The sequence below is a fragment of the Protomyctophum parallelum genome, assembly GCF_964188405.1.
Source record: "Protomyctophum parallelum genome assembly, chromosome: 1".
Classification (NCBI taxonomy): Eukaryota; Metazoa; Chordata; class Actinopteri; order Myctophiformes; family Myctophidae; genus Protomyctophum; species Protomyctophum parallelum.
In genome coordinates, this window is record NC_139697.1 from 76,363,968 (window position 1) to 76,376,111 (window position 12,144).

Sequence of the window (12,144 nt, forward strand, 5' to 3'; positions counted from 1 at the left end):
ATATATATATTATTATCTTTTTTTACCATTTATAATGTGCCTCTGTATTGCAAAATGAGTACTGGTAGCTAATAGCTCAGAACCTTTTGTATAGTTGGATTGCAATAATAATGTGGTATGGGCACAAGCAGATTTGGCTGACTTGTCCACCGCTCTAGCCCCACCACAATTTATACTTTCACACAAATCGAATATGTGGATTGTCATGAAACTCTCATTCAAGTTCCCCAGAGCATTGTCTCTACTGATTTTCCTTTTTAAAAAACAGGTGCTGCCCATTACCAGATTATGGCTGCCCAGATCAATGCACCATCAAAGGATGGCGTCACTAAGAAGTGGCTCTATCTGCTACCTGCGTGTCAGCAGAAAAGCATGTATTTTTCATAAGCTCCTTCCCTTTGTGTGTGTGTATGCATGCGTGCTTGTTTTTTTTTCCCTTTCTTTTTTTCTTCAAAGATTTTCACGGTTTATCCAAAATATTAGCAGATCTAAGCTCGTAGCACGGCACGAAGTGACACGCGACGCTATGAGCTTGTAGATCTGCTCATATCTAAAATGCCACAGATGCTTTCCCGATTTAAATGGGTTAAAGACGGACTGAAATTAACAATATGTTTTTCACCATTTTAAAGTAGTCTCTTACCTGTGGATCATATTGTGGGAATGAAGGTAGGCTAAGCCCTGCAAAGCACCATGGGTAATGGCAGCGATCTCCATCTCTTGCAGAGGCTTTTTATGAACTGCAGGGAGGAGAGAACAATGTTGAGGTAAGTATTAAGGCAAGGATTGACACACACACACACACACACACACACACACACACACACACACACACACACACACACACACACACACACACACACACACACACACACACACACACACACACACACACACACACACACACACACACACACACACACACACACACACACACACACACACACACACACACACACACACACACACACAGAGAGAGAGAAGCACTGCATTACAGTGATGAGCACAGCTGAGGAGGGCACAGCTTTACATTTCCAGTATATTGAAATTATACACATAAATGCCACCGCACAATAGATCCCCTTCTGCTTTGTTAGGACGGGTCGACTGACTCCGAGTCTAAAGTAATTTTTTTAAGTTTCACTTAATTACAACTCTTTGGCTTCGAAGTGCAGTTGCAAACCAAAACCCGCAAACTATCCCTTCTTGTTGACAGTGAGGCCCGAGTGGTTGACCTATGATCAGACCTATGATCAGACGTGGAAAGAGGAGTGATATTTTTTTCCACCTACCTTCCAGGAGATCAGAGGCAGAGCCCAGACAATACTCCATCACCAACTATGTAAAGAACAAGCAAACACAGAATGTTAAATGTGTGTGTACTTACACGCACGACATATGTATATGAGATGCTAGATGGAGATACCATTGTTATACAAATATTATGGCATTATACATTTATTTAGTGTGCGAGTGTGTATTACTGTGAGTTTGTACTACTATGTTTGTGAGACCCAGAGGCTTTAGAGATCTTCACTTTTGTAAAAGGTCTAGGGTTTGACTTAGGGCTACATTGAGTCTTAAGCACTATTGGCACCAAGCATGATGATATATATCACACCCGTGTGAAGTGAGGGGCGCTCTTATCATCGTACATCATCCATTCTTTCTTCTTTGTGTAGGACAAAAAAAGCCGATTACTCGTCCACATATAATTCTCCATTCATTGTCAATGGGAATGTAATGTTTGTGTAAGACGAAAATCTACACTATAGCCGAGTATAAGGGGGGGGGTAGCGCCCCTCAAAAAATGAATGGCAGTGAACACACCACACAACTATAATGATAACTATACTAGTAACTCGTAGACGATATCATTTGGATCACTTTCAGAGTGATTTGTTAAACAATATAAATATTTGACAACCAATCAAAATCTATCCAAAAGCCAGCTGGGATGCAATGAGTTTGTTATTAGGAGGGGTGCACAGTGCCAGGTGCGCATGCATGGTCAAAATAAATGTTGCTCGGAAGTTGCTAAAAATTAAGCAGTCTTAATGCCTACCCGCTCTGGTGTCACATACTACAAATGTCTATCTACGTCCTGTAAGTAGACTTAGAAATAAAACTAGTGTTGACTAATCATTACAAGTGCCTCTTATTTTGAAGAGGAAGTCTGTTTCGGTTGTAACCAAGCTACCATGACAAGTTGTTGTCTTACCCATGCTGTGTGTTCACGGAGGTAGCAGCTCTTGTATTCTATACTGTTGTCTTACCCATGCTGTGTGTTCACGGAGGTAGCAGCCCTTGTATTCTAGACTGTTGTCTTACCCATGCTGTGTGTTCACGGAGGTAGCAGCCCTTGTATTCTATACTGTTGTTGTCTTACCCATGCTGTGTGTTCACGGAGGTAGCAGCCCTTGTATTCTAGACTGTTGTCTTACCCATGCTGTGTGTTCACGGAGGTAGCAGCCCTTGTATTCTATACTGTTGTTGTCTTACCCATGCTGTGTGTTCACGGAGGTAGCAGCCCTTGTATTCTAGACTGTTGTCTTACCCATGCTGTGTGTTCACGGAGGTAGCAGCCCTTGTATTCTATACTGTTGTTGTCTTACCCATGCTGTGTGTTCACGGAGGTAGCAGCCCTTGTATTCTATACTGTTGGGATGTCGAATCCTCTGGAGAAACTTCACCTCCTTGATGATGTCCTGCCATTTCTGTTAGGAGAAATGGAGTTGAAGTGAGATTTGTTGTTTGTTGGTTCACTATGCAGAAAATGCATTTTCAGGAGGGTTGCCAATTTCATCCCATGAGGAGAGAAAGTTTGTTTTATAGTGTTCTAGGTCCAATTATGTCTGCCTGTTATTATGTTTCATCACTTCCAATTTCACCTGTAAGAGTTCTCCCACCTGATTCATTGGACTAAATTGGTATCCCAAACCGAAAATGCATTTTCTGTTTACTAAAGAGCTGGAGAGACAGGGCCCTGTTACTGAACAAACACATATCCTACAATAAATGCGCCATGTCTCTGCATACGTGCGTACGTGTGTGTACGGTTGTAATGCACAAGTTTGCAGTTTGCAGTCTTCACACACAGGCACATACACAGATCTCCATGTGGGACACCGGCTGACAGTTAAAACGGGTGCTATGACAACGTATATTAGGTTCCCAAGTTGCATCGTTCCCAAGTAGGCCGGTGACCGACTGCGACGGGCACGTACAGGTCTAGTTGTAATAAAATGTTGTTGCAGATTAAACTTTTTCATAATTCCGATTCATCAGTGTTAATGTTTTTTCTATTATGTTGGATTTATGTTAATCTAACCACTTATAAACCCTCAATACTTAGTAAACTTGACCCTTGGCTCTGTACTTGGTCTGCTCTTTTTTTCCTTCAACAACAAACCTCATCACGGAAAATAGACTAGTATGTACAAGCTTGTCTATTTTTGGCTAATGTTCCCCTCAGAATAGGGATACTACAGGGTTGAAGTGGTTCATGTAAAAGAACAAAGTAAAATGCTATCACACAAAGATTTGCCAGGCTCCCTAATGTAGACGCTCTGAACTAGAGCGACTAGCATAGTAAACACAATACATCAAATGCAGAGAGTCAGTGAAGTAGTGCCTCAGTAAACTAGGATCATGAGTGCAGTGAACCAAGAAGAACCTAGTGTCAGTCTAAACAATATATATCAATATATATCACGTGTACAATCCTACGCTAAATTGAGGATGTATATATAGTCCATGGCGTGAAGAAAATGCAGTTCGGTTGAAAAAAGATCCTTGTCGGCGTTACAATTCAAATACGGTACCTGAATTTCCTGTCTATCCAAAGAATGATTGCTTTGTTGTCTCTCCTGTTGTTTGAAATGTCTTCGACCTGACTGACAGCATGGTTAAGCCAGACCCGTTTCCCGAACTGAGAGGTAAATGTTTTACTGTACGAAGATTCTAAATATAGAGTTCTAGACAGTGATTATAAATATAGTGTTTCCCCGAGTACTGGCTGCATGAAAACCACTGTGCCAACAACACACAAAGCTACTGGTGAGCTTGACTCACACTAAGTCTGTCCACAAATCATTGTCTAGAAGCTGTCATTACTTCCTGAGCTACCGTGAGTAAACAGAATAAAAAGAGCAGAATGTGTTTTGTTGCTTTTGAGAGGGATATTAGATGGGAAACACTACTTAGGCCTTGTTCAGGCTGTATAGCTCACATCTGATTCATTTCTCAAATCTTATCTTTAGGACCGACAGTCCACAGCACCCTGTTATTTGCAAGTGATCAGATCAGGTTTGTGTATTCAAACATCGGCAAAAGTAGCTGATCTACAAACTCACAGCACGTCATGATGCCACACGTTGCAGGCTTGTGGATCAGCCATTTTCTAAATCGGATTTGAATCGCATTTCAAACCACCTAGGAATGTGGTTAAAATCCGATTAACAAAGTTAATCAGGTTTCTTGCTTTTTAGACTTGATGAAACCAATCTGATCCGGGCTTCCCATGTGAACATATAGCTAAGCCTTAGCAGTGCTGGCGAAAGTACAAAATGTAACTATAACAACATCGTCGCTGCCTCGCGGTTACAATATTAACGTTTCGGCTGACTTATAAAAGGATTGCGGCTAAAATTAGCCTAGCAGACAGCACTCGCCCAGCAGTCTGCCCCAGCAGCGCGACCTCCACGCTCTCAAGGAGGAGACTGCCGACAAGCTGTCGCTGCCTGAGCAGAGAGTAGCAGTGGCACCACCGCCAGAGTCTCATGGAGGACGCCGTTGCGAGCCGGCGCAAGTCTCCTCCGTGAGAGTGTGGAGACCGCACATATACGGAGCCAGCCAGCAACTCTACATCTGACCTGACTGACATCAAATTAATAGTTTAACTCCTGCTTCTCAATTTATTAAGAAGCTACGTTTCAGTTTTTACCAGTAAGACGCCCTGAGGGTGAGAAGCGACCTCCTCCTTGCTTCTCGCCCCCAGGGCGTCTTACTGGTAAAACAAGTAGTAATGGAGAGATGAGCAGTAGGACAAATTTGTATGTGTGTTTGGGCTAATAATAAAGTTGGTGTTGTGAGAGAGGGAAATGTGGTGCAGTTAGATGCTTTAGCAGACAGTTTGACGGTCCAATGGAGTTAAGAGGTTTGTCCAAAACGATTTTTACTACTTTCCATTGGTTCAATATTTTGAAACAACATACAGATGTAAAGGGTGTTCAATAGCAATGATGTATGCAAGAAAAAAGATTTAAAACCTTAAAAATGGAGTTAGGTGGTTTCCTCCCGACAGCAAGAATGGTAGTTCTGATGTGATTTGTGACATGTACTTGTCTTAAGGGTTCATTTGTACACTCTGGCCCCTTTTCCACCAAAGTAACTTTGGTTCTAGAACTGGTTCTGTTCTTTTTTTTATGATGGTTTATAAACTTTATATCACATCTGCATCTTCCAAACTGAATAGTGACACATCCACTTTGGTTCCCACTTCAAGGCAAGAAGAAGTATTATTTGGTTCCAGTTCCGAACCAACTTTTAGGGATCTAAACCAGTTAATTAATTTGGTTCAAAATTAAGCAGGGAAAAAAGAACGGAGCCGGTTCAACCCCGGTGAAAAAGGGGCCTCTGAGTAAAATGAACACAGAGTGTGTTGTGCACAGTGCTACTGCAGCCTCACCTCATTGGACTGCTTTCCGTTGTAAGACATCTTCTTAATGGCCACCACCTCATTGGTCCGCACGTCCCGCGCCTACAACACACAGAAAGAACACCGTAATATATACACCAAACTCAAAGTCCTGCGAAGTCAATTCCCTTGTGCACACTACCCCCCGCCCCCCTTTTGCCGTATGCCAGGGCTAAGTGAACATAGAAAACTAAACGTACGAAGTAGACCGCTCCGAAGCTGCCATGTCCGATCTCACGGAGGTCGGAGAAGAGCTTCTCTGGGTCATCTTTGAAGAAGAGGTCCGACACCTCCGGATCCTTGAGGCTGCCCGCCCGTACAGAGGCAGTGGGCATCCTGGGTAGTGGAGTCCCTTGGCACCCGCAAGAGGGGGAGAGGGGACTATCTGGGTGCTGAGCTACGCCACAGCAGCTGACGCTTCATCTGCAGAAATGGAGCTGCCAAAGGAACCAGGACATGGGGACCTAGGCACAAAGAAAAAAAAGGGTATTTGAAAAACTACAAGTAAATGGTAAATGGTGCATTTATATAGCGCCTTTATCCAAGGCACTTACATAGATTGTGCATTACATTCACCCATTCACACACCGATACCATGCAAGGCACCAACCTGCGCATCAGGAGTAATTAGGGGTTCAGAGTCTTGCTCAAGGACACTTCGACACTAACTCTGGGGGAGCCCGGGTTCAAACTGGGAACCTTGCGTTTCCCATCCGGTCATTCTACCCCTGAGCCACTGCCGCTCCAAGTACAATCAGTGGGGGAAGAAGTAACCATAATAGTCATGAAAGGGGCAAGGACAGACAGATATGTAGAGATGTCCCTATATGCATGGGACATGAAACAAAGCCCCCCCACACACACACACTTCCTCAGCAGGGGGGGATGGGTGGGTGCAGTAGGCGCTTTTCGGCACAGATTTATAGCTAGTTCAGCAGCCCTCGGGCAGTATTTCCCTGCAAAAATACAAAAGTTTGTTTGCTCAGCAGCATAGGAGGCCTTTGCTATGTTTCACCAGTTTCAATTGAAACGGGCGTCCACCCTCAGGGGGGCCTCCAAGCTCCGACTGACCGCCAGGCGTCATTCAACCCACCCACCCGCCACGTCTCTCTCTCTCTCTCTCTCTCTCTCTCTCTCTCTCTCTCTCTCTCTCATTGGGAGGTAAAGGGGGAGACAATTTATAGTGAAGGGACGACAGGGTGATGAGAGGTGTAATTGTCTAGAGTAATGGCTGCGCGCGATATTGAACAGTCAAAACTATTTGTATCATCAATACGTCTGTATCAACAGAATTATTATGTCATAGGTGTATATGAGGTATTTGGTCTTCAAACAGGCCTCCAGATTCCTGCTCAGCAGTTTGGTGTGCCCCAAGCGGTAGCCCCTAAAGTCTGTGCAGGCCCTGTCCAGTTGTTCTTTTGTTACGCTGATTGGCTGAAGGAGTTTGTAAAGGTTAAGTAATCTCGCCCACTAATACTCGTCTCCTATGTGCCGAAGTCCGGACTGATAATAATATATATAATATAGGTTACCGTTACACACTTCCCAGAGTATGAATACAAGTACACAATTGCAAGGGAGTGAGCTGCCTATCATAATACTGTCAACAGAGGGAAAGGACACAGGGGTCATCGCCATACTGGCTTGTTGTGGACATTTTTGTAAAATGTAATTTTTGCCACAGACATACAAAATGAGCGGACCCTAATATTACCAGAAACACAAAGAGCTAGCCCTGAATGACCTGTTATGGTCGTTCAGGAGTAGCTCTTAACTCTGAGTGTTCAAATAGTGTTCATTTTGTACACGCTCAGAGTTATGGGGGTCCTTGCAAATAAAACGTTTGACAACCACTAGTGCCATTAGACTCCTTATGTGTCGTAGTGTCATAAATCAGTGTCATATATTCTTGACATTCAGTAATTGGATCTTATGATCAAAATAAGAACATTATAATGTGTAAACCAAGTATTTGCCACAGGCACATTTGTCCATGTACGGACATATTGATCGATGACTCCTGAGAGTATATTATTAACATATTTTTATTTTCTTGTCTGTTCGGCACAAAGGTTGCCTCTACAAAATGAAGGTGTGGCAAATGCCATGCACTGCCACACTCAAACAATGCTACATAATAAGCTTATACTGTATGCTTTCAAAAAGGCAATGCACAGGCTTCACTCACCTTTCCGGTAGCTTTCCTTTGGTACGTCGGAGATTTCTCCAAACTGGGGAAAGATTCGGATCCTGCGATGCTGTAGGTAGGGTCCCCAAGCACCCAGGATCTCCAAGCGGTCCAACTCAGTCAACTAGTCCTTGGAATCAATTTCCGCCATGAGATGTGTAGCCTATCCTCTATCCGGGGCCACCAACTGCAACTGGACACTAAGATAAAAAGAAAAATATTAATTATAAAACATATACAGGAACCAAAGGGAACCTAATGGATCTGTAACTCAGTGTGTACAAATGGAGCGTCCATTTGTACACTCAGAGTTAAATTAATATTGATTTTACGATATAGATTTCCAGAGATAGAAATGTCATAAATTGGGGGTCCATAGCCAAATGCATGTCAAACTGGGGGTCTTTGAGATTAAAATGTTTGTGAATTACTGCTAGACTAGAGCCATACAAATCTTCTCTTATGGGGGTCCCTGGCATATATTTTCAAATGGGGTTCCATCCATGAAAAAGTTTGAGAAACACGGTAATAGCGAAATCGCAAATAGCCAAGCATTTTTCATTCCAAAGTGTCACTTTTACCACTACAGTAGCATTGAAGAAACCAAAAACGAACCACATAAAACCGTAGCAACTAGTCTATGATGACCAAAAGTATACAATAGCCACGACTAGACTCTGGAGGATAACTCACTGATTACACACCAACCTTGAAAGTCTCGAGTCATCAAAAGTACTTCAATTCAGAACAACCTTGCGGCAATTAGGCTACCGGACTAACTGGGAAATGTAAATAATCCTATCACAGGATTGATTTAATGTCTACTGTTGGCCTGTTGTCTATATTAATGAGGGCTGTGTGTATGTGTGTGTGTGTGTGTGTGTGTGTGTGTGTGTGTGTCCATGCGTGTTGGAGAGGCTATAATTAAATGATTGAGGGCCGCAGCAATCTGTGTACTGTATGTAGTACAGTATGTGCAAACAATGTTTTAGTTTATTGATGTGGCATGGACAAGTAAGCCGTGTGTGTGCGCGCGCGCGCCTTTTGTGATGCCTCATGATGGAAGAAAGACAAGTGTTTGTGTCTATACACACACGCATGCACACAATATTTCCTTCGATTTATTCATTCGATTAACACTTCTTGAAACAACTCTGCAACGCTATAGAGCATTGATCCATGTGTGTGTCTCCATGCACACACGCACAGTCGCACACACACACACACACACACACACACACCCACACCCTTCTGAGCAAGACTTGTCCAAACGGCGACCCCAGAGGTCAGTGATCTGTGCCAAACAAAGGTAGTTCAACTGAAAGGAAGAAAGACACTGCTGAAAATAAATTACATTTTTACTCTAATATAATATTGGATAATATTATATATAATACATAGGGACGGAGGAGCACCCTTGCATTCAGTTGTAGGAGAATGTAATGTCTGTTTTAATGCTCTGCAGTGTGAAACCATCAAAGCCATCATACCTTTTGTTTCTTGTCCTTACAAGAAATTTAGAATGGGGAGGGGCCCCGAAATGAAAATAAGCAGAGTACTGTATGTGTAGGCTTATAATGGACTAGATAACTAAATCAGCTGACACACGCACAAGCACGCACACACACACACACGCACACACACACACACACACACACAACTGAGTCACAAGACGGATCTGGAAGGGAGGAACGAGCACGAACACGTGCACCTTGTGCACGACAAATCACAACAAACAGAGCGTTCAAGAAATGGATTGTAAACCTGTTTTTTACCACAGTAGTTTGTGTACATTTTGTTCCACCATGCTGGGTAAAGGCAAGGAGCCTAATGAATAGGTGAGACATAACGCACTAGTTGCCCCTTGCCACAATATAAATTTAATACAAAATAAATATAGCCATAGTCAACTGTACACTTCAGAGTGAAATTCACATAAGAGTTCAATTTTAGGAATGACTTTAGGTATGCAGAGGTACATGAAGTACTCACAGCCAAGTGTCTCAGATTTTGTTTTGATATCAAGCCGAGACGGGCATAAATAAATCAAAAAGTATCTCATTACAAATTATCTTACCACAAATTACAAAATATACTTGATGATAATGTTTAAAAATACAACCTTGAGTATATATCTCCGTCTCTTTCTCTCCCTCTCGTCACCCCAGCCAACATGGCTCCTTCTTCCACGTGAGATTACTTCCAGTTAGGTGGCGTGTTTCCTTGCCACCATTTTACAAGCTCAGTGGCATCAAGGTTAAAGTGTTCGCTCTGACACTGGGAGGTCGGAGGTTCGATTCCCCGGCCTGGTCATACCAAAGACTATGATAATGGGAGCCAATGCCTCCCTGATTGGCACTGGCTGGGGTACCTGTGACATGCTAATGTTATCATATCCAGTTGGGGTACTTGTACATCAAGCTGCCTCATGCTACAGAAAGAGGTGATAGGCTCCTGCCTTATGGGCTACATAGCTCAAGACAACGTGGGGTCATTGCTCTTCTGTATATGTAAATTGACTTGAGAGAAAACCTCTGATTCTTCTGATGAATTGTTTATAATTAAATGCATGCAACAAAAGTATCTGTAACGCTAACTTCACACTAGAGTCTAGTGTGAAGTTAGCGTTACAGATACTTTGAAAAGTCTAGTGACTAGACTTTTCATTTGAAAATACAAAATATATACTAACTAGAAAGGTGCGGACCAGCTCAGTGGCCTTGTGCTTATTGTGTCCACCCTGAGATTGGGAGAGATCAAGGTTCAATTTCCCGGCCAGGTCATACAAAAGACTATAATAATTGGACTCAATGCCTCCGTTCTTGGCAGTCAGCATCAAAGACAGAATTGGGGGAAAGTCCATGTGACATACTACTAGCGTCATGTCTAGGGGTGTACTTATACAGTACTTGTACAGGGGCGGCAGTGGCTCAGGATGTTAGATTCCCAGCTCCTCCTGGAAAAGTGTCGAAGTGTCCTTGAGCAAGACACTGTCTGAACCCCTAACTGCTCCCGATGAGCAGGCCGGTGCCTTGCATGGTTTCCTCCGCCATCTGTGTGCGAATGGGTGAATGTAAAGTACATAAAGCGTTGGAGAAAAGCGCCATATAAATGCAGTCCATCAGTCCATGTACATCGACCTGCCTCGCTCATGCTACAAAAATAGGCTCCTGCTCTGTGGGCCACATTGCTGGAAAGGTACATGCAGTAGATTGCAAACCTTCGCCAGGAGGCATGCCCTCATTATTGTATGAACCTCCCTCCATCATTCTGTATGTGTCTAGGCAGGGCATGTGAGATGGAAATGTCTTGGGGTTGTGTGCAATGTATGTATATATGGGGAAGGGATATAATAAAAGACTGTCCATCGTTACAGTACATTCAGACTACCGGTATGTCTCTCTCCATGGCTCATCTCGCAATTCACTACACCGATCAGCATCAGATTTCACACACAAGCAGGCCATGGAACTAATAATCATATTTGAAATGGGGACCCTCCCCCCTCCACCCTGACAAGCAATTGTAGGAGTTGAGGCATTACATTTTTGTTTGACTCGGTACCACAGATAAATAGTGAAAATATGTTTGCCTCTTTATGTAATATTTGTTGACTATTTGGTCAATTTGGTATTAAAAGGTTTCCTTAGAATGTTCTTAAAATGTCACTTTAGAAATATGCAGACAACCTATATACATGCACATATACTGTGTGTTGGTTTGTTTATTATTGAGTGAGAAAACAATGTTGCACAATGCACAAATAAATGAATCATATGCAGACCACCCAAAACTATTTGTGGACCCCCACCCTCCATTTGAGAACCACTGCTCTAGGCTATGGCCAGTCTGGATGCTCATCGAAAACATTGTTGAACACACGTCTTTCCCCTTGGGCTGAACCTACTTACAAGACAACGTCTAATTTCCACACATCATTGGGGGGGGGGGGGGGGATAATCACAAGTTTGGGGCGCTCTTATCGTCATACATCACATTTTGTGCTCAGCCAATCAAATCATCACTAGGTGGTAGTGGTGGTGGTACACACAAACGCGCAATACTGGCCAATAAAATCATCACAAATGTGGTACACTACACAGTACACAAACACACAAAGCTGGACATAGGAAAAAAAGAACTACTTATGTACAGTACAGTATTGTAGGCAAAGAAATTATCCTCATGTCCTTCTGGAAGAAGCTGTGCATAAGACGTGTTGGTCTCTGTGTCACTGTCAAACACTAAAACTAATAAT

At 43.0% G+C, this 12,144-nt stretch overlaps 1 protein-coding gene across 4 annotated transcripts in view; it reads right to left on the minus strand.

The window, feature by feature from the left end:
- The window catches only part of LOC310862864 (serine/threonine-protein kinase TAO1-like), a 44,846-nt gene that overhangs the window by 23,580 nt on the left and 9,122 nt on the right, over nt 1-12,144 (minus strand). For 2 of the 4 annotated variants that reach the window (XM_083770971.1, XM_083770972.1), the window contains exons 2-7: nt 7,887-8,086; nt 5,899-6,162; nt 5,690-5,761; nt 2,616-2,717; nt 1,293-1,338; nt 644-740 (exon numbers count right to left, since the gene is read on the minus strand). In XM_083770971.1, coding sequence (XP_083627097.1) covers nt 644-740; nt 1,293-1,338; nt 2,616-2,717; nt 5,690-5,761; nt 5,899-6,033 — 452 coding nt within the window. In that variant the 5' untranslated portion in view covers nt 6,034-6,162; nt 7,887-8,086. Of the gene's footprint in view, nt 1-643; nt 741-1,292; nt 1,339-2,221; nt 2,244-2,276; nt 2,307-2,615; nt 2,718-5,689; nt 5,762-5,898; nt 6,163-7,886; nt 8,087-12,144 lie in introns of those variants that run through there. The other 2 variants (XM_083770974.1, XM_083770973.1) reach the window with 2 other exon arrangements.